Consider the following 23,432-nt stretch of genomic DNA (forward strand, 5'->3'; position numbering starts at 1 on the left):
AATAATATTAATATTATAAGTTTATATTATTAAAGTAAGATAACAGACTATAAATCGTTTTTATTGCTTTTTACATCTGTACACTAATCCTGTGCATTCTATTTCCCTGCAGATTGGATCCAAGTGGGAACAAGTAATTGAAAAATGTAGACGTGGACATTTTCAGCCATTATTACTGCTGTATGCTAATCCAAACGGATCTTCCATTTTTGCATCCACAGCTCCAAAGCATGTTACCATGGCTGACAAGAGTCAAAGAGATCTGGAAGGTAAGAGTTAATACTGCATTGACTATACTAATAAAGAAATTTAGCTTCTTATATACCGTATTTTCCGCCTAATAAGCCGAATTTCTGGCCCTAAATTTTGGACCTGATTTTTGGGGGTCGGCTTATTGGCCGATCACTCCTTTCGGAAATTTCTTATTCTTAGGAAATGTTTTTCTTTTGAAAATTACCATAGGCGGTAATTTTGTCCCATCAGCAAATCACGTTAAGACTACAGTGAAACGTTGTTTCTGGAATTTCATTGGTTACCTAATTACAGTGAGTGGAGCCAATAACGAATGACATATTGATTCCATCTCTGTTTCAATACGACACGTTCTGCTTTACTACAGAACGCCAATGATCACACACAACATGCATGCTGACGCTGAAACGAGACTAAGAAATCATTTTGAAGAAACTTGTCACTTCTTAAAAATGGCTTCAGCTTATTGGGCAGTACTAAGCAAAAACCCTCATTTTCAGAGCTGAAAATTGGCCTCGGCTTATTCGGCGATTCGGCTTATTAACCGGAAAATACGGTAACTGTTGTATGTCTACAACTAAAAGTTTAAATTTTCTCTAAGAATAATAAGAGTTGTAAGAAGTTGATAACAGAATGAAGGACTGATAAATTAAAATGATAATTATTTTGGTTTCATTCTACAGTTTCTGGAGCAGTTTTAGATACAACTAGATACAACATTGTGAAGGATAACTACCAACTGCAACTGAAAGCAGCATATCTTGAACATTCTTATGAAAACTCTGATAGTGTTAAATCACAAAGATCACCTATACAAAATCATTTTCATCAAAACATTTTGTATCCATCTCAGAAACTCTCAATGCCTGACTCTTGTACAAAAGAATGTGGACAGAATTACTTTCACAAACATTGTTTGTCTTTTCCAAAATCTGACTCCAATGTACCTTGCACTCAAAGATGTTCCCAAGACACTATTGATCATCATGACTATGGTCAGTCCTGTAATGGTGGTGGTAGCTATCTTTTTCCACACACCCAGAATGTTGTATCATCACGTGGTAGCATACCCTCTGACAATTCAATATTGCCACACATTTTAACAAGCGAATCCTTATCAATTAACCACATTAGTACATCTAATGATGTCAACCAATCCAAATGTCCTCAGTCTTTCCATCAGCTTTCTAATGATGAGTCTTTATGTCTATCAAATTCTACAGAGCCTTCACTGAAGTTAGGAACTTTTAGCCAACAAAATTTCAAATGTATCAAAAACAATTCAATTGACTCGAACACCTATATCAACCGAAAGGCTGTGGAAAGTGTGTTAACTGCTCAGAAATTGAAAAGACACAAATCATTGTATGGAAATTACTGTCTTGCTGTAGGAAACCGTAACAGTAGTAGCAGTCTTGAGTCATTTGATAGCAACCTACAAACCAGAGATAAAACCTTGAATACTTTGCCTAATACCAAAGGGGACATCACTGGAACAGCTAATGTCGTAAGAAGACGAGACTCAGGCAACTGGAGTGGTGATCACAACAGTGCAAGTTCATCCAGTAGTGGTTCTTTAGACAGTCCATATTTTTATATTGTTGGTAACAAAAAGTGAGTCAAATTAATAATTTGATTTGATTTGGATATTAGTTATACTATGATATCTGGGAACTTTTAACAACTGGTATACAGCTATTTAACAACAACTTTTGAGTTATTGAGAGTACAATGAATTTAGGTAAAATTCAGAAAAATTATTAGAAATTAAGATTACCTGTATTATTGTAAAACAAAGAGATCTATACTGTGTTATCTAAAGTTACATCTATTGTTTTTCAGATCAACAGCTAGTATTAATCGCCATGAAAACATTTCAGGGAGTATGAGAGATGGCCAACATAATTACATGAATATTGGAGTTTTTCCCGATCAAGGTTATGATTCCTTCTCATTGTCCAGTACTGATAGTTATCCATCAGTCACCGGTTCACCTTCCAAACTGGATCCTCGACTAGACCAGATTCCTGAGGATTTACAAACCATCTGTCAAGTGACAGGAATTTTAGATCCCTCTGTTTCTGAATTCCAAGATCAAAATAAATGTAATTCTGAAACTAAAGGTAAAGATAAAATGTGTTACTTCCAGGAGGTTTGTAAGAGAAGAATACATGATGTAATTTTGTTAATAATAAATTTTCAGCAAGGAGAAAAAATTTATATAGTAACTTTAACCTTATACATCAATCAAATTTTGTTTTCATTCGATTAAATGAGTACTTTGATCTTATTTATTATAATATTACTAATGTGTTATAACATTATAATTAGAGGCAATAATAATATAATATTCTAATATGCAGAATTAACATTTTTTACTTCTATTCATCAGAGCCAAAGATTGTGAATCCTTAGAAGATGTCACTAGCTCAAAAAGAATTAGAGATAGAGTTAGGACTAAATTTAATATACAATTCAAACTTTTCGTGTCAGGGTAGGATCTTTGAGAACTTTATATATTAATAATTAAAGGATTTTTACAACTGTTTTAAATGAATAATCAAATAAAAAAAAATGGTTTGTTAAATACAAAGATATATTTGTGTGTGTAGAGCTATTTTGCTCAGTACTATTAGTGATTCTTTAAAATATGCGACTGTAACGTTTTCACTAATACTTGGAAAAATAAATTTAGATTTGATGAAGAAACGTTCGGTATTTTCTTTCACAATATAAGTTACAAGAGGGATTTGTTGATTTTCATGATAAATGAACAAAATAGTACATGTTTCGAGTTTAATAACTGATCTGTCAAAATATTTATTTAAAATCAAGTTTTTTTTATAAAACAATATAAGCAAAGAGTCTAGTAGTAAAGAGTCTAGTAGTAAACATCTAAATTTTTTTTACTTTTTTACCAGTAAAAATATTATATTTTCAAATAAACGTAACTTACGTACAAGACAGCTAAAATAGGATATGAAAGAAAACACATACATGGGCTGCACCGAAACTGATTCAGAATCACCAGGACACAATTTATTTATTTCAAAACTTTCATATATCTCACATTTACTTACGTGAAAGCTAAAAGTAAGTCTTAATATTTTGTTAGTTTAAGCAAGAAGTCAAATATTACATTCTGAAACAGTGAGATATTTTTCTTTATTTATTTCAGCTTCTGGGGGGGATTGTGATAAACTGTGTGCTGAGGCGGATATCCTGCTAATAAAGTCTCATGAGATGGAGAACGAAGGAGATCTGGTTTTAGCAGCCATGTTGAGTGATTCAGCAGCAGGTAATTGTCGAAACTAAATACAGGTAGAGCTCTACTATTATGTGTTCTTGTGCTTTTCTTTGGTGAGCCTGTGAAGAATGAAGTAATTATTTTTCGTGAACTCTCGTGTAAAATAATAAATAAATAAATACTACAATTAAAAACAACAACTGCCGAGTGTTTAAGGCCAGGCATGGCTAGGTACCTAGATTAAGGCTCTCGTCTCGTAATATGAGAGTCGTTGGTTCGAATCCCTGTCACACCAAACATGGCCGCACTTTCATCCGTGGGGGCACTGTAATGTTACGATTAATCCCGTTATTTGTTAATGAAATTGTAGGCCAAGAGTTGGCGGTGGGTGGTGAAGACTAGCTGCTTTCCTTCTAGTCTTTTATTGTTGAATTAGAGACAGCTAGCGCAGATAGCCCGCCGTCCAGCTTTGCACGAAACTCAAAACCAGATCAACAGTAATTTCGTTTAAACAATAAAAGTGATGAGTTGAAACATGTAGCATAATGGTTGTTGTATAACAGTCATAATTAAAAACGTTTACCGTTTTAACTGTAGCATGTATTTAGTAATAGTCCTAATGTAATATTTTACGTCTCTCAACCTAAAAAAGTCTCATTTCTTCTCTAGGTTCAGACTAAACTTTACTGTGGGTTGTATCCGCTGATGTGCTTGATATATGTTTAGTGTATAATATTGTACTTATTCAATAATTCTTATACACAATATTCTACATGGTTAAGAAAATTAATAAACGTTTTGGTAAATGTTATCAGATAACCTAGACAATAACATTCATTTAATAATAAAACAGTATAGTAGATCTGTAAGCGTCTATTTATTTCAAAACAATTAATTCATAAAGATTTGGAAATAATTTTTGAAACAGTAAATAAAATGGGTACACTGCAAATATTGTAAGATAGCCCCCTATTGTTTTATATATGAACTAAACGAGAGTACACTCATGTGCCGACAGCCATTATTATTATCCAACTGCTAAGACAGTGTCAAACTGGTGTAATGCCCATTACAGTACAGACGATCATATTTTCAGTAGTAACATAGTGACGTGTTCATGGCTATCAAGCCAGAAGGAAATTCCACTTGGTAAACGTGTAAAAAAGTCATGTTTGTGGAAATTAACGTTATAGTTGAGTAATACTCAAATTTTTCTAAACGTTAACGTAAGTAACTCTGGGTATGCTCTTGACATGACTTGTAATAATTCATTATAGATCTGACCAATGATGAACTAGCTATAAATAAAGATGTGATTGTTACCGCCAGAACAAAAACAAATAGTACACTCTAGCGTGAAGTGGTTTCAGTGGATGTCTTGCTGATAAACATAGAGGATCGAAAGACTGGAATGGGAGTCTTACTCTGAGCAATAGAACGATAAAAGCTGGAAAAAGATTTTTATAGATACATCCAGTTTCAGCAGTCAATACTTGATGACATACAGAAGAATGTTGTGGTGTTTAACATCTACACTGAAGCATCTTGGAAGACCAATAGAAATGAGCTGTTACTGGTGCTGGAAGTTTACATAAAACTAATCTAACTTTTACTGGTACAAAAAAGATTCGTATCCATTATATCATTCTCTCAGAAACAAGACCTGTTGCACAAGGATTCGCTCATAGTAATATACTAATTTAGGCATGCTCACTATGTGGTGAAGTGATACGTGGAAGTTAAAAATGTGTTTTGTGGTATCGTTACAACAAAGTTTCGATATTAGTGTCATGTAAATATTTATGAGCTTATATGAAAAAGGAGAATATTAAACAGCAACGAATAACTTGGATGAATTGTGGGGAGTAATACAAGACATTTGGAACAGCATTTCATGATTAAACATTGATAATCTTATGGTAGCAAAGAAAAAACACACATAAAACTTGCACACTTTTGGTTTGTATTTTCTGTATTAATAAAGTATTGTACTAATAACAAATTGGTAATTCAGCTACAAGTATGTATTTTATGATTCCTGTTATATGTCCATAATATATATATATATCTAAATATCGACGTCTATAGTTTTTTAATAAAGAGTAATCTATGTAACTGCTAATTTCTTTAGCTCGTTGATAAAAATTATGTTTCTAATTCCCAGCCTCCCAGTAGCACAGCGGGACGTTTGCGGACTTATACCGCTAAAATGCGGATTTCGATACCTGTGGTGGGCAGGGCACAATGGCCCATTGTGCTTAATAACAAACTAACGAAGACACGTTTAAGTGTTTAATCTAGCCACAAATTGTTTTATTTGTTTGATATACGGTAGGTAACTAACTAATTAGGCCCGGTATGCCGAGGTGAGTTAAGGCGTTCAAATCGTAATCTGAGGGCCGCGGGTTCGAATCCTGGTTGCACCAAACATGCTCGCCCTTTCAGCCATTGGGGCGCTATAATTTGACGGTCAATCCCACTATTCGTTGGTAAAAGAGTAGCCCAAGAGTTTTCAGTGGGTGGTGATGACTAGCTGCCTTCCCTCTAGTCTTACACTGCTAAATTAGGGTGGCTAGCACAGATAGCCCTCGAATAGCTTTGTGCAAAATTCAAAAACAAAACAAACTAATTTCTCAATGTCTGGTTTACTGAATTACTGACTTCTCTGTTTGTATGGTATTAATATTAGTATGTTCATAATGCTAATTTAACAAATGAAGGAAAATACTAACATACATACATAACTGTTAACTCCTCATGTTTGTTAAACAGTGATTTATCTAACAGTTGTGTTTCACCATGTTTCTGACTCATAAATCTGGAATGAAAATTTATATCTTTATAAAATGATTTACATAATATAATATAGTTTTGTTTGTTTTTGAAATTCGTACAAAGCTACTCGAGGGTTATCTGTGCTAGCCGTCCCTAATTTAGCAGTGTAAGACTAGAGGGAAGGCAGCTAGTCATCACTACCCACCGCCAACTCTTGGGCTACTCTTTTACCACCAAATAGTGGGATTGACCGTTACATTATAACGCCCCCACGGTTGAAAGGGCGAGCATGTTTGGCGCGACGGGGATGCGAACCCGCGACCCTCAGATTACGAGTCGCACGCTTTAACACGCTTGGCCATGCCGGGCCGGATATAGTTTTCATAAAATATACTATATAATTATTAATACCAACTATTGTTCCTTCAACACTTCTCAAAAGGGTTTTTTGTTTATATTGGGTACATGTAATTATTTAACATTGAAAAAGTATAGTAAAATTGACATATAAAACTACTGATACATTTTTTAGTCACCAACGTATTTTTTCAAATGTTAACTTGTAATCCTAATTAGTGACTTCCAATGTGTATGATAATCATAGCATATGGATACAGAGGGTCTTTATAAGAATCATTTTCGTATCAATTATACCATAGTAATGACATAAAGTCGTATATGCAAGCTGTGGAACTACTGACAACGCATTTTGTTCACAAATAATTTCTAACCATTTCAACAGTTCAATGGCGCGATATACACAATTATCAAACGATACAAATGAAAAGGACACAATACCCTGATTAAGGCTACCTTCGTCGTTCTCTATAAAAACGAATGATTTTGCACTGCAGAATATTTAGAACAACAAATGGTTCAGAAACCACGATACAAGCTACAAAAATAACCCTTTTGTATCCCCCAAAAATATCACGACATTTAGAGCACGTCTTATGGAAATCCTAATAATATAATAAACAAGTCCATGAATTTAATAAAGTCTCAAAAGATAGAAGTTAACACGTATTCAGCCAATCGCCGAAGTCGATGGCTGTTTTCACTGGAAAAATGTTTAAATAAACTTGAATCACAACATAATTTATTTAAACATATATTTCTCAAGTCTAGCCCCCCAATGGCTCAGCGGTATGTCTGCGGACATACAATGCTAAAAACCGGGTTTCGATACCCGTGATGGGCAGAGCACAGATAGCCCATTGTGTAGTTTTGTGCTTAATTCAAAACAACAATCTCAAGTCTTCAGATGTAGCTCCACAGGATTTTTGTGTCTTTGATTTGCTTAAACGTGGTCTTGGGAATAAAGATCTGTGTAATCTTAAAGTCCTTGGAAAACTTTATTATGGTTTATGAAATACGATTATCCCGTCCATTCTCTATTGAAGATCAGTACATTGGATATTTTGGTGAAATTCGATCATTGATGTATAATCATGACTATTGGTCTTTCCATGATTGATATAGGAGGAATTATTCGAAGAGCAGCATTAGACCTAGAATTTCATTCTTATATGGTGTGATAAAACCTGAACGTATCTTCTATTATCCTACTACAAAATTTCATAATCTTAAGTATTCTTTCTCACATGTTAATACATCTAATTCATGACTTTTGCAACAGTTTTATTAATGTTTTTTTTTTTTAAATTGTTAAATTATGTCTCAACGTAAATGTATTTCATATTTATTTGTTACAGCAAAAGCAAGAGCTGCTATGGATGCCCCGTATAATAATGCTCAGTCATTAGTCTCTGCAAAGATGAAGCACAGCTTTTGTGTAATGAGATCTTCTAGTCTTCATAAGCGTCTGAAGGAAGCAGAGGTAGAAGAGAGAAGAAAGCAAAAAGATGTTTCAAACAGTGAAGGTCAGCACAGCCGACAGTCTGGTCGAGATAATACACATGGACGTCACAGTCGACAAGGAAGTAAAGATGGTTCTTCAAGTTCTCACAGTCGACAAGGAAGTAAAGATGGTTCTTCAAGTTCTCACAGTCGACAAGGAAGTAAAGATGGTTCTTCAAGTTCTCACAGTCGACAGGGAAGTAAAGATGGTTCTTCAAGTTCTCACAGTCGACAAGGAAGTAAAGATGGTTCTTCAAGTTCTCACAGTCGACAAGGAAGTAAAGATGGTTCCTCCAGCTCCCACAGTCGACAAGGAAGTAAAGATGGTTCTTCAGGCTGTCATAATCGACAAGGAAGCAAAGACAACTCGAGTGGCAAGCAGATTATGGCTGATTTTGATGTAAAGGCTGGAAGAACGATTGAACTATACGCAACACTCCCAAAGAAAAGTAGTAAGCGTAAGAGTCCAACTAAAAGTATAGATGAAAGCCACACTTGCACAGATTTCGTTGAGAAGCACAAAGAATCAAGTAAAGATGAAGTTACCAGTCAAGGGTCAGACCAAATGAAAGTATTTACTCGAACAAAGTATAAAAAGTTAGAAGTACCTTCCGAAATAAAAGTACAAACAAAGAAAATACAAGAACTTGTAGAACATTGCTTGGTTCCAAAAGACCACAATGTTTTAGACTCGTCTAATAAAAAAGATTACAATAAAAAAGCTACTCTTCATCGGACCTGGTCAGGCCAGTCTTTCCCAAAAGTGGAAAATGTAGTAAAATCGGAAGACCTACAAATACAGGCAAATGAACAATCTACCAAAAAGCAGCATAAGATCCGAAGGAAACTAATGGGAGGATTTATGAAAAGAAAGAATCGTAGCTTGCCTGACCTCAGAGAAGGACAGAACCAAAATGACCCTCGGTTACATTGTTTTGATGATTTTGAAGTCGTAAAACTACCTCTTTCTTCGAACTTCCTAGACCTCAAAGTGACAGAAAACTCTGAAAACCCCACAGATCAGCAAATGTCTAATGTAAGCAGGGGATTTCACCAACCCCATCGAGCATTTATAAAAAAAAACAGTTTTCAGCAACGCTCGCTTGTGAAAGTAAATCCACCGCATATAAATGAAGAGATATCACAACTTTCACCTGACTCAACGAATAATTCTGGAAAAGGTGACATTGACTTCCCTCCACCACCACCAGACCACATGCTTCTCATACACTCTCCTGACGCTTTAGTCTCCTTTGAATACAATAGTGAAACCAAATGTCAGGACCCACCACTTCCTCCCCCTCCCAGTGAATTTTCCAGTTCGTCAAATGGAGGAGAAATTGTGAATCTTCCATCACAAGAAGAAGAATTAACTAGTGAATTTCAGCAGTTTTCAGTTCATTCTGGATTTGGTCAGCTACTCCAAGAAAGCAAAAATTCACCAATGTCAAATGCGTTTCTAGAAGAAATTCAAACCAAGCGAGAAAAAATGCTTCAGTCTTCAACACTAAAAAAAAAGAACCCTCAAAATGTACCGATAAAACCAATACGAAAAGGTGGAGTGAATGAACTGAAGAATCAGGTAACATCGACTCGACCTCAAAGAGAGAATGTATTGCTACAAGAATTACAAAACAAACAGTTCCAAATGTTGCAGAAGAAAAACTCAGAAAAAGAACCAACAAAAGATGCAGAAGCACAAAACTCCGGTAATTCTTCATTTGAAATATCTTAAATAAACTTATCTAATATGTTGTCTTTTAACAACAATCAGTCAATCTTCCATAATTATAAAGGTTAACGACCATGATCCTCCACAAATTTTTCGAATTAATGTTTTGAATATTTTTAGCAATAACATATTTTTCATTTTATTTTAAAATATAATATTTTAATTTATGATTACCTGTACTAACAAATAAACTGATGTAAGTTTAATTAAAGTATTTTTCAGCTGTTGGCTTAATGGTCTCTTAAGTCTTTTAAAATGTTAAAGCAATTAAATTAACTTATTTGTAGTTTTGAAATATCACTCAGTCTTAACTGTTATAAAAATAGATTTTTTGCTATGTAAAATATTTGTTTCTTTTCGTGAAATAGAAAACTATCCTGCCGTTCCCCAGAAAATACAGAAGAACTATTTCGAAACAGGAAGGAACTACAGGATGGAAGATAATTCGGTCTGTTTGTTAGTTCTTTGGCTAATAATTAGCAAAACCTTTTTATCCACACGAAAAACGTGACTGAAACGGTAAAATTAAGGTTTAGTTATCGTTCAGATTTTGTTAATTATATTTTATTTTAAATAAATGACCTTTTAGTGTTTTTGTTTTCAAAAATAGAGTATTGTTATTGGATATGTAAGTGTAGTTTGAAAAAAAAATCGAAATCTGTAAATCATGTGGTTCTCTGAAAATCATTATTTGTAAATTTTAATTTTCTTATGTACATTTTCCAGATTAAGTTGGCCTCAGAAATTTGTCAGTCGCCACCTGAGAAGAACTTTGAAGTTCTGAAAGCCACAGACACTGTCATCACGTCAGGTGAGAGGCATGACGAGTCACATCCAGTAAAATCATGTTCGGTTAAAAATCTGGCTTCAAAGTTTGAATTAATGTTCAAATCGAAACCAGTGAAAGAAACGAAAAATGAAAACAATATTGCTCGTGATGCAATCTGTACTCCAAATTCTTTCAACTTTGAAAAGAAAAATATTTTTAGCGATCAGAACATCATCAAATCTTTTCTGGGCGAAAGACACCCTTTAGAAGGAAGTGATAACATGCAAAAATCTCTAGAGAGTAATGCTGTCCACAGTAGAAACAGAGCGGTTCACCCTCAAGTTGTATACACATCTTCATCAAACAAAACCTCTTTGTCTTCAGGGTTAACTTATGATGTTCAACTTGTAGCGAACAGAGATACAAATTCTGATTCACCTCAGAAAATCTGTCAGACGTTAAAGGACGTATTGCAGACTTCTTCAGAATCTGAACGACCCGAAGCCACTGCCGATTACTCATCGGCAATACAAGGAATTTCAAATATGAAAGATTCTGCTCTACCACAATGCATTGGGTTAAACCAGAATGGAACATCGTTTGTGGATGAAGGCGTTTTTTTCTGCACAAGTAAATCTGATCAAACTCTGCAGAGGTTTGCGACCTTTTCATTAAATGAACAACAGCACAAAGAAGTGAATGAGGCAACCAAAGAAATGAAGATATTTTCTTCAAATAAAATCAGAAATCAACATCCAAAGAGAAGGACAGGCACGAAGAAAAGTGTGACATTTTCTGATCAAGTTGTTTTAGTGGCATGCGCAGAAGACGAAGCGTATGAACATCTTCCAAACCCTCTTTTAGAGCGAGTTTACAAGCAGCATTTGCAAGAAGAATATAGGAGGACCTTAAATGGATTATGTGTCACAAATTCAGCTACAAACGGGCCTTTGAGGGATTGTACTCAGACTAATACGAGTGAACAAAATCTTAAGCAAGGCACTTTAACGACTTCTGATTCTCATGTGTGTGGTTTATGTTATCGAAAGAAAGTTTCGTCGCCAAATGTTCATTGTCTTGATTGTACTTTATATATATCGAAATCTAGCCAATAGATGGCGCTCTGATTTTTATGACCTGGTTATTCGATATATATACATCTGTGTAAAGGAGTATATGATTTTGTGATATCTTAAAATCCACAAATGTCATTCATTATACGTGAAAATGCATGTAAAACCTTTTATTATTATTTACGTAATTCAATATATGTTTTGTAATTTTATCAAATTTACTGACCGAGGGCCCTCAGAGGTCTTTTTAAGTCCATACTTAACATTCCACATTTGTATATAAAATATTGACCAGGTTTTAAATGTTTAGTAAGTGCCAAAGTTCACATTGTAAATTTTCTTTTCATTGTTTTCATACTTTTCCCTGTAAAGTATAAGTTGTTCGATTAGCGATCAAAAGCCCGATCTCTCTTCCGTCCACAATTGTAATTTAGTTTTTGTTTTGGTGTTATAAAATATACGTAATGCAGCACTTAGAATAGGGGACAGTTCAAAAGCTAACGATAACACTGCACAACAATTTTTTTTAAAAGTTTTGCTTCCTGAAAAGTTTTTGCTGATTCTGACAGGTACTTGGTGGGTATGTACAAATATGGTTTTTCTTCATCACGTAGGAACTCTGATAAATATACAGTTTACTGTTTACTGGAAGTAAAGTATTTAATTGCGTTTATATTTCTAATATGCTATTAAGTTCAACGTAATTAAAAGTGTTTTGCTCCTAATTTTCATTTGTATTCAATGTCCGGTGCATCACGTTGCAATGTCCAACAGTGGTCAGCAAACATTGACGGATTCCATTGACATTGTAGCAACGTCCTGGTGAAACTGAAGATTTCGATGAAAAGGTACGTGATGGGCATACTTGGATGTGATTTTTGTGATCAGCAGCCAAAAATCTATAAGGAACACCTAACAGTGTTCAAGAAGCTAAAACTTTGTTTTGCAGTGTTCTTTAGCAATTGAATGTATATATATATATTTTTTTTTTCACAGCGTAATGCTCGATAAAAGGTTTATTATGTCAATAAATACAAATGTCTGAAAAACACCGAATTTTTGCTGGTTTTGGATTTACAACAAAATTTACAGCAATCTCAGTAAATTTTTAAAACTTTCTTCCGCAAGTGTTGAAAATCCATAAAAAGTGATGGATTCTATTTTAAGAAGTTCAGGAAATAATTAAATATTGATAAATGCACCGTTCCTTCACCCAATTGGCACAGCGGTATTGCTGTGGACTTGCACGCAAGAAACTGGATCTCGATATACATGGTTGGCAGAGCAGAGAGAGCCAGTTGTGTAACTTTGTACTTTTTGTACACGTGAGGTTGCAATAAATAGAATTAGCCCTAATTAATTGCTTAAATTATTCAATTACTGCCTAGAAGTGTAAGTATAGCGTGACGTAGTAGCTTATTTGGATAAAGCATCTGCCCGACAAGTAAAATTGAGGATTTCAGTTTCTTCAGGTCTGGTTTATTTTTAATTTCGAGCAAAGCCAAACAAAGCGATAGTCATCCCTAATTTAGATGTGTAAGACTAGAGGGAAGGCAGCTAGTCATCATCATCCACCTCCAACTCTTTTCATTAAGTGTTTAATATTTATGCAAGAATTAATTCTGATTCTCACATAACTAAATTGTAATTTACTCTTGGCTCACAAGCTGTTATAGTTGCTAAATGATGAAAACCATTACAAACCTGTTTTGAAATGGATTTTATTTTTTCTCGAAATAATGTATAAAGAACGAAAAAAATTCAAAGTGATTTTTTTATTTTATTGATAACAGAAATACAGAAAAGAATTCTTTATTCTGGAATTTCTCACAAATTGAAACAAAAGGTCATCTGCTCGAAACCATACCTAATTTTCAGCTGAGAAACTAGAGGGGCAACAAGTCAACAGCACATACTGCATGACCAGGTGGTTAGGGAGCGCTCGACTCGTAATTTGGGGGTCGCGAGTTCGAATCCTTATCACATCAAATATGCTCGCCCTTTCAGCCGTGGGGCGTTTAATATAACCGTGAATCCCACTATTCGTTGGTCTGTAAGAGAGACTGTTTGGTATAAACTATTTCTAAACGGTTTTTTTTCTTTTTTTAAATTTTTTTAAATAATTCGCTGAATATTTTAAAGCGTTTTAGATTTCGTTATAAAAACTAGATAATTTTCCACTACTTTGACAGCTTATTTCTATAATGTATCTAACCAAGAAACAGTATTCTGCTCTATTCCACAGAGGTTGAGAACGGTTATATGAAATCAATTTTGCAATCTTATTAAGCCATTAAAGCGCACTTTCCCATGTCTTTTCATGCACCTTGACAATAGACCTGCAGCATCATCGTGGTTCATAAAGTCTCAGTTGCATAGATGTCATGTCCGAAGCACACCACTCTTGTTAATGGTTTCAATAATCCATCTTGTGTTCGAGGATAGCAGTTTCTTAGTGACTATTTTAAGTTTCATATAAAAACAAAAACGTTGTCATTGTCGCATCCGGAGACTTGACTTGTATATCTTTGTTTGGAATACCACGAATATCTGTTTCATTTTCCAGCTGCTCAAGGTACGCAACGGTTGAACGGGATATCTGTCTGAAATTCAGACGTTGGTGAATGTATACCATATTGGTCCCTTTTTTCATTATGCCAATAACTACAGTGAATATCCCCGTGCTGGAAAATGTAAATCCCCGATCTGAACACATTTTTATGACCTAAGTATATGAATATTTTGCTGCGGGAAAGAATGTTACACTGTCTTCCCAGAAGCGATTACTTTTCCGAGACATTATACTACTTACTAAACGCCAAACAACATTTAATTTTAGTTCTTATACATGCTGCTCTACTGCGGTTGTATGTGTCACGTGATTTTATGATTTGCTTATTAAAAATCATTTTAAGATTCTCTGCTCTGTATACCTTGATTGCATTTGAGTTTAAGACTAAATTTGAAGCTGTTAATATAGTGTAACACGTGAGTTGATCGTCTATTACTAAATTATGAGTCTTAAAATTATCATGTCATTTGTTGTAGCACCGAAATTTAAACGATTTTTCATGAAAGCTTGTTTCAATCACTACAGAGGGCTAGTTAAACTATTTCAATTACGTACGTGAGATTAGTCGATTTAGGAGTAATTTACGTCTCTGTGATGTTGCTGATAATGTTAAGTAGATTGGATTGAACCTCCTGTTGCCTCAGTTGTTGCTAAAGAAAGTTACAACTTTTAACAAAAATCACAAAACATGGACAAACTAGTTGCTCAATGAGGGTCAATCCCATTATTCGTTGGTAAATGAATTTCCCAACAGTTGGTGATGGCTAGCTGCCTTCCCTCTACTCTTACAGTGCTAAATTAGAGACGGCTAGCGTAGATGTAGCTATGAGTGAATTTTAAAAACAAATAAACCAATGTCTCTCTTTTCTACAGTAAATCTTCCAACAAGGAAACATCCGCCACCCTAACCTCTAATGGACCACTTCTACTAAAGCGACGCCATTTTTAAAGATAGAATTGCGCTAAGATTTTCACTAGTGACTAGAATAGAGAAGGCTAACAATACTGCGAGATATTTCCGTTATGCGCAGAGAAAACAAAAGTAAATAGATAATAAAATGCTGTATGTAAATATTACAATAGTTTATTACAAACTGAAGAGAGAAAAATAAGGATCAAAATATAATAAAATTCAAAAATTATATTAGCTACGAAATTAACCTTTAATATAGGCAAAAAATGTTTCTTTACTCACCATTTTTTTCCAATTAACACCACTTTTAAACGTTTGTTTGAAACATTTGTCACCAAAGAGAAAAAAACAAACAAACTATAATATAGAGGACTAGAAGATATTTTGAACCACCGACAAAGATCGCAAGGTTATATATTCGATGCACACGTGTCGTGTGATTGTGAGGAAAATAGACTATGGTACTAACGTCACGGTTCCGTCCAATTATAAAACGATTGAAAATTTTATCACCAGTAGCATGAAAACACGTAGAATTTATATTACGACTTGACGTGCAAACGAACGTATAAAAGAGTTTTTACACACGTGGAAAAATATCTTCTACAGAGGTTAAGGTTAATAGTCCGAGTTCTTTCAGACCATTGTTCCACTGTTGCTTTATAGTAGTTTGTTTTTTTTTAAACACCAAACAGTTCCATAAAATTATAAAGTTATTCAGCGATAAGTTTAATAAATTAAAATACTAAGATCCAGGGGTCCATTCCTACTACATATGTAACATGAATGGTACGTCTTGTGGTTTTGCTCTGAAATAAACAAGAAAACTGAATTTATACTGAACTTTAATGATACGTACCAATGGTTAAATGACGAATTTGTCCTGCAGATGGCGGGATCGAATCCTGTAACCTAATATGCTCCCTCTTTCAAGCGTGAAGGCGTTATGTGACTTTCAGTTCCATTATTCGTTAGCAAAGTGTAACCCATAAGTTGGCGGTTATTGGCGTAGACTAAAATTTTACCTTTAGTTTATCACTTCTAAATTGGAACTAACAGCTCTCAAGATGCTTTTTGCAAAATCCAGTAAACAACCAGACTAATTGAAATATAATAAATAAACAGATTAATTGAAGTCCAATAAACAACCAAACTATTCGAAATCCAGTAAACAACCAGACCAATTGAAATCCAGTAAATAACCATACTACCTAAAATCCGGTAAACAACTAGATTAATTGAAATCCAGTAAACAGCCAGACTAATTGAAATTCAATGAACGACCAGACTAATTGGAATCCAGTAAAGAAACATATTATTCGTTGGTAAAAGAGTAGCCCAAGAGTTGGCGGTGATTTGTGATGACTGGTTGCCTTCTCTCTAGTCTTACACTACTAAATTAGGGACGACTAGCGAAGATAGCCCTCGTGTATCTTTGCACGAAATTAAAAAAATAAACATGCTAGCAATAAATTTAGATTGGTACTGAGTAGTATATTTTGACTGAATAATAAAACTCAGAAAAAGTTGTTTCATGTTACTATGTAATATAGCTCTAAAATTATTTATTTTCTTCATATATAATAACTTCTTGAATATTATCAAAAAATCAAACAGTGAAAAGTAAATACAAAAGCGGAAGACTAAAATAGAACAAAATGAATATTGATATTTGAAAAGTAAAATATTAAAAGAAAATCTAGGTCAACGTGTTAATATTGAACAAATACTTTAAGGTAAACAACTCACAATATTTGTTTATTAAAAGCAATATTTAATATTAATATGTGTAAGTCCATGAAAACGGATTTTTCACATTTTCAAATCCATTTACATATTCTTATATATTCCATAATAAGAGTGTCTGTTTTTGTTTGTCTGAGACTACTATAGCTCCAAGAGCAAAGAGCCCAGAATCCCAATATTTCAAATAATTCAAATCATTTTTTTTTCCTTTTGTTTTGTTTTGTTTGGTTTGTTTTAAATTTTGCGCAAAGCTACACTAGGGCTATCTGCACTAGCCTTCCTTAATTTTGCAGTGTAAGACTAGAGGTAAGGCAGCTAGTCATCACCACCCACCGCCAACTCTTGGGCTACTCTTTTACCAACGAATAGTGAGATTCGCTGTAACTTTATAATGCCTCCACGGCTGAAAGGGTGAGCATATTTAGTGTGATGGGGATTCGAACGCCTGACCCTCATATTTGAGTCGAATGTCTTTTTCTATGGTAAGAGGCAGTCCGAGTCATAATTCTGTGTTTATTACAATGTCTATTCCGCGTTGAAATTCTTTAAACTTTTGTGCAAAACAATAAGTAAAACCGAAGTCCAAGAAAATGGGCTTCTTATGAAGGAGATTAGCACTCAGATGGAGTTAAGCTGTTCCTTATATACCTTGTCTTCACAATTTTTATGGCTTGGGCTAACGTCCTACGGTTTGACACGAACAGTACTGCCTTCTGATATTGTAACATATTTAACATTATTTTAATATCTACACTTATTTCAATTTAGTATATGTTTAGGAATATATGTTACTTATATTGTTAAATGTGTATCGCACAAGTCCTGCTTGTTCTCTAAATTTGTAGAAAATTCTCGAGTGTAAGAATCAACGATATATGTTTTACGAAAGCACTCGCGGATCTTCGAATACTGTTGCCAACTGAACTTTCTTGAACTTCACTTCAAAGTTTATAAACTGCAACACGCGGAGATAGTTTTGTGATAAACTGTTATTAATAGGAAAACTACAGATATTTGACCAGGAACATTTTAAATCGTGATACGTAACATGCAATAAATCCGACACTCATCCGAGATATAATAACGTAAAAATACTGATTTTCAGTGTGTTATCTGGGCTAGTAAGTACCTCATTGTCATCGTGGTTCTTACTTTCACACACAGAACCTTGATCTTATTTTGATTTTCTGTACCATGGTATGATTGGGCCAGTATGTCTTTTTTTTATCTTGGTACTCAGCATCATATATTCTTACTAAGATAATATCGCGTTGTTATGTTGGTTGTCAGTGGTATACAGTTTGTGTAGACTAGTACCTCATCTTTGGCTTGGTCTTTGGCATCATAACAATTAACCAAATCAATCATTTTCATGGCTTGATCTTACAGCTGTTAGTTTTTCATTTATCTAAAATTTAGATATCATATCAACACAACAGGCAGATTATTCAATATAATAAAAATAAAATGTCTATTTTATACGAAAAAGTTACAGGATAGACCTTCTGCAGTTTATTCACGTCTCGTTTCAAAAAGAAATCAAGATATCTGAAACTCTTGATTGTGGTATCTGACAAACACAATAGAAAAGTTAAGAATATTGTTTTAAATCATTCGACTCATAACACATGAAATGTTACTTTTAGCATGATTGGTATTTTTTAAGAATCAAAGTATAATATTAGATAAACATTTTTTTAATAGAGCTGACTTTTAAACAGACATCTATTATAGAAATACTCAGGTTATTTTCCGTCCTAAAACTACACGCGCTATTTACCATATAAATATGCGTGAGTGCACACTTCATACCAATCTATGTAAAAAAGTCTACGGAGTTACAACTCTAAAATCAGGGGTTCGATTCCCCTCGGTTAGCTCAGCACATATTCCGATGTTGCTTTGCTATAAGAAAATACGAATACAAATATGTAAAGAAAAACTTGTATTTTGTTGTTTTGAATTTCGTGCAAAGTTACACGAGAGCTTTATATCTGCACTAGCCATCGTAATCTAGCAGTGTCAACCCACTGCCAACTCTTGGGTTACTCTTTTGCATGTTTGGTGTGACGGGGATCTTAACCCACAACCTTCATTTGTGAGTCGAATGCCTTAACCACCTGGTCATGCCGGGCCTAACGAAAGGCTATTGTCAATATATTTTAATAGTCATTTTGTACAACAATATATTCAAGGCTTATCAAAGTTTTTTTTTGTTTTTTTAAAAAAAGGACTAACGTTAGGTTTTGGAATAACATTATAAATTTATTTATTGATAGTATTAAGTGCGGTAAAGTTTAGCCCTAACTAAATTTAAGGGCAAAATATGTACACAAGTGACAGCGGTACTTTATCTCTTTATTGAATATAGGTCGTCCTTAATAAGGCTTAATAAACATTAGGCTTAAGACGAGTGGACTTTTAATTATAGGTATGTGGCATCAGAATTACTTTGCTATTTGTTTGAAAATCCTGTATTTAAAGCAGTGCTTCTGAAATAAACATACTAATGTGACGTCAAATGATTTTTGGGTCTCTGTTACTTTCTTAGTTATTGCTTTTGCTTCTTTAAAAAAAAAACTTACAATATTTTATTTCTTTCTATTCTTAAAATCTCCAATTCACCCGGCTTAATCCGATTAATTCATTTTAATGTTACCATAGATAACAATCCAAACAAAACTGAGAATGTTTTTATTTTGATAAAGAGTGAAGGCATTTAGGCAACATGTTTTGAACGTTTTCAAAATATTGCGGACTGGAGTTCATGTGTACGCGGTTCCAAAACAAGGTCACCTTGACTTAACGATCTTTTTCAGAGGAATTGATGCCCTGAGGTAATAAACTTGCTAAATCGTTAATTGGATGCCTTTATTATAGCATATGTCTCTTTACGAATACCTAGCTCATGGTACAATAGGTTAAAACAGGCATAAATCAAAAAGTTCGTTAGTATAGGGAACGTTGTCCTGGTGTTTTTGTTTCCTATTTCTCCCTGAAAAACAGGCTTTCGAGGTTGGCGGTCAGTTGTGGCTCGTTTTAAGTACTGTCATTACACTTATTACATACAAAGTTGGCAGCCATTACGTCAGCTCAGAATTTACATTCTATTTAGCTCAATTAGCTTCTGTTGTGTTTGTTTATCTGGTTTGTTTGGTTATCTTGGTTTGGCCAGGTGGGTTAAGGCGTTCGTCTCTTAATCCGAGAGTCGCGGGTTCAAATCCCCGTCGCACTAAACATGCTCGCCTTTCCAGCCGTGGGGGCGTTATAATGCGACGGTCAATTCCACTATTCTTTGGTAAAAGAGTAGCCCAAGAGCTGGTGGTGGGTGGTGATTACTAGCTGCCTTCCCTCTAGTCTTACACTGCTAAATTAGGGACGGCTAGCGCAGATAGCCCTCGAGTAGCTTTGCGCGAAATTCCAAAAATACACTCTCTTAAAATAGAGACGCACATTCCTATCAGCTCTTTGCAACACCTTTTGTAATTTCTAGGGTTTTTTTAATGAGGTTAACTACACTTTGTAGGAACGACGTTTCGAGTCCCTTATTATCCCTGGAGGTACTTTTGGAACCAATCAATCGCATCCTGTTCACCACGATCACGATTCGTTGTCCGAAGCCGCTGTTTCCACAGGAGCAAGCTTCAGCGAAGGATGACGATATCAGTATTGGACCACACATCTTGAAAACTATACCCAGACTTTTTACCGTACGCAGACATTGTTTTCAAAACCATGCTTAAGCAAACCAGAGGCAAAAGATGAGTGGAGGAATTTACTTGGTTGTGGTCGGATAAGTTGCTGTTACTCGAAATGTCTTCGAAGTACTGTGTGTTTTATCACGTCCTCGTTTAATAATCTTACCATACTAGTACTTTTTGTTCAATTTTCTTTTCGTATCTTTTCAGCTGTTAGCCTATCCCGTGCAGTATTGCAATGTAGAATGGTATGTTTTCGCCATGAACCAAATATATATACATATAGGTTGTAAATATAACAGTCTATGGACATTCCAATAGCGCATTTATAAATAAAGCTCAATAGGTGGTAAATATACCAGTCTCTGATGTTCCATCAGCACATTTTTAAATAAGGGTCATTTAACCCTCTACCATAATGAACATACTAAATTCTGTTGACGACCATATAACTGCTAGTTGTTGTTTTAATAACAATGAATGTGTAAGTACAACATATCGGCTCATTATTTCTTTGCAACAGTGTTCTTGTGGGACAGCTGTAAATTTATGGACTTACAGAATCAAAATCCAGGGTTCGATTCCCCGTGAAAGACACAACAAATAATCCAATGTGGCTTTGCTATGAAAACAAATAAAACAATCGTTTCTTCTAATGATATATGTATACTTAGACAACCTCCATGTAACGCTGCGTATCATAAACACCTAACTAGTACGTCGAACATACAATGTGTTACTTATAACTTTGATAACACTTGCACTTATTCGTACTGTGTACCTTAAATAATCTTTTTTTTTTCCTATTCATTTACGTGTATCAAATATCATAAACTTTTTATTTTTATGCATTTATTTCCTTTTGCTTTCGCGGGTTTGAATCCCTGTCACACCAAACATGCTCCCCCTTTTAGCCGTGGGGGCGTTATAAAGTGACGGTCAATCCCACTATTCGTTGGTAAAACAAACCAAAACCAAATCTTTCAGTATGTTTGTTTATAAGAGCGTTAAACAAAACAGAATTTAGTGTAGTTTGTTTCAATATACATATCTAGTGGCTAACAGCGTGTGATTAAACTAATTTAAGTTTAATTCTACTGAATAATAACTCCAGGAGCACAAAAAAGCAATGGTGTTGTGACGGAGAGACAAAATGGAATGAGACTCGAATGAGCTTGCTGTTCTGACATTGGTACTTTGGTGTTCATCTCCAAAACAACAACTAGGAGTAATTGGTTTCGTCATTAAATAAAGAATTTCAAGTATCTGAGTTTGTTAGGATTGTAGAGTAATTATTGTTTCTCGTGAGTCAAAAATGTTCTGTTTAATGGGTGGACCTTATATAAACAAAAATTTTTATTGCAAAACAATAACCCGAGGGAAAAGGCTACCGATAAGTTGTAAACTTTCTCACTGTAGGACAAGTACTGTTAAATATTACATCCTTGAAGTACTTGTCAATTTTATGAACAACAGATGATAGTTGTTCACATTATAAAAATAATACCGTGCAAATCACAAGTGTTTTTTATCAGTAAACATAATACCGTGTAAATTGCAACTTTTTTTATCAGTAAACATAATACCATGCAAATCAGAAGTGTTTTTTATTGGCAGTAAACATAATACCGTGTAAATTACAATTTTTTTATCAGTAAACATAATACCATGCAAATCACAAGTGTTTTTTATTGTCAATAAACATAATACCGTGTAAATAACAATTGTATTTTTATCAGTAAACATAATACCCTGTAAATTAAAATTGTTTTTCTATCATTAAATATAACTATATGGGATACTGGTACCCTAGACGGAAGTTATGTAAATTCTAGTCTAGTGAAAGATTATCTCAAGACTATAAAAGTTGTTTCCTTTATAATAGATATAAAAAAACAACCTCCAAACACCTAAAGAAAACACAAAATGTGAAACAGTAAATTTAAATGTGTCTCCTCATGAAACAAAAAAAAAAAACCGTAAAAACAATCATAAAACGGCAAAGTGTAAAACTGAAAATTTCTGTGCATTTTCTCAGGGACGTAATGGTCCCTATTCAATTTTGGTGAATAACCATTCTCACCCTGCGAAGTATTTTCATGGATTTACAATAGACAGTACTATTATATTTGTATAGATGGCGCTAGTGCATTTGATCTGCGTCTCATGTTTTCACCGTGTTATGAAACGAAGGCGAAACGGATAAATCGTGACCCCTATTGCAAATCTACATGAACAGAGAATAAACATTTCGTGAAGTTGAAGCTGCAAATTGCGTAATAATTTTTTCGAGTATCATGCATATTAGCAAGAGTTTCATTGTTGTATGATACCTCATAAATCACAAATAATTCTCAGTCATTAAACATAATACAGTGTAATTCACAACTGACTCTCACACGATAAACATGATATCACTAAACCACAGCTGACCCTCACACGGTAAACATGATATCAGTAAATCACAACAGACTCTCACACGATAAACATAATATCAGTAAATCACAACTGACTCTCACATGATAAACATGATATCAGTAAATGACAACTGACTCTCACATGATAAACATGATATTAGTAAATCACAGCTGACTCTCACACGATAAACATGATATCAGTAAATCACAGCTGACTCTCACACGATAAACATGATATCAGTAAATCACAGCTGACTCTCACACGATAAACATGATATCAGTAAATCACAGCTGACTCTCACATGATAAACATGATATCAGTAAATCACAACTGACTCTCACACGATAAACATGATATCAGTAAATCACAGCTGACTC

At 34.3% G+C, this 23,432-nt stretch overlaps 1 protein-coding gene and 1 long non-coding RNA gene across 6 annotated transcripts in view; one reads left to right on the forward strand and one right to left on the reverse strand.

Annotated features, from left to right (window-relative positions):
* The window catches only part of LOC143254375 (uncharacterized), a 57,726-nt gene extending 44,968 nt beyond the window's left edge, over nucleotides 1–12,758 (forward strand). For 4 of the 5 annotated variants that reach the window (XM_076509453.1, XM_076509451.1, XM_076509452.1 and 1 more), the window contains exons 11-17: nucleotides 113–269; nucleotides 936–1,866; nucleotides 2,095–2,375; nucleotides 3,431–3,550; nucleotides 7,990–9,843; nucleotides 10,235–10,314; nucleotides 10,593–12,758. In XM_076509453.1, coding sequence (XP_076365568.1) covers nucleotides 113–269; nucleotides 936–1,866; nucleotides 2,095–2,375; nucleotides 3,431–3,550; nucleotides 7,990–9,843; nucleotides 10,235–10,314; nucleotides 10,593–11,750 — 4,581 coding nt within the window. In that variant the 3' untranslated portion in view covers nucleotides 11,751–12,758. Of the gene's footprint in view, nucleotides 1–112; nucleotides 270–935; nucleotides 1,867–2,094; nucleotides 2,376–3,430; nucleotides 3,551–7,989; nucleotides 9,844–10,234; nucleotides 10,386–10,592 lie in introns of all 5 variants that reach the window. The other variant, XM_076509456.1, reaches the window with a different exon arrangement.
* Nucleotides 124–15,875, reverse strand: LOC143254377 (uncharacterized). The gene is made up of 3 exons (XR_013030170.1): nucleotides 15,476–15,875; nucleotides 2,162–2,369; nucleotides 124–262 (listed from the first exon to the last, which is right to left on the reverse strand). It is a non-coding gene; the product is annotated as an uncharacterized LOC143254377 (long non-coding RNA).
* Between the last annotated feature and the right edge of the window lie 7,557 nt (nucleotides 15,876–23,432).

Source organism: Tachypleus tridentatus, chromosome 6 (assembly GCF_004210375.1).
Source record: "Tachypleus tridentatus isolate NWPU-2018 chromosome 6, ASM421037v1, whole genome shotgun sequence".
NCBI lineage: Eukaryota > Metazoa > Arthropoda > Merostomata > Xiphosura > Limulidae > Tachypleus > Tachypleus tridentatus.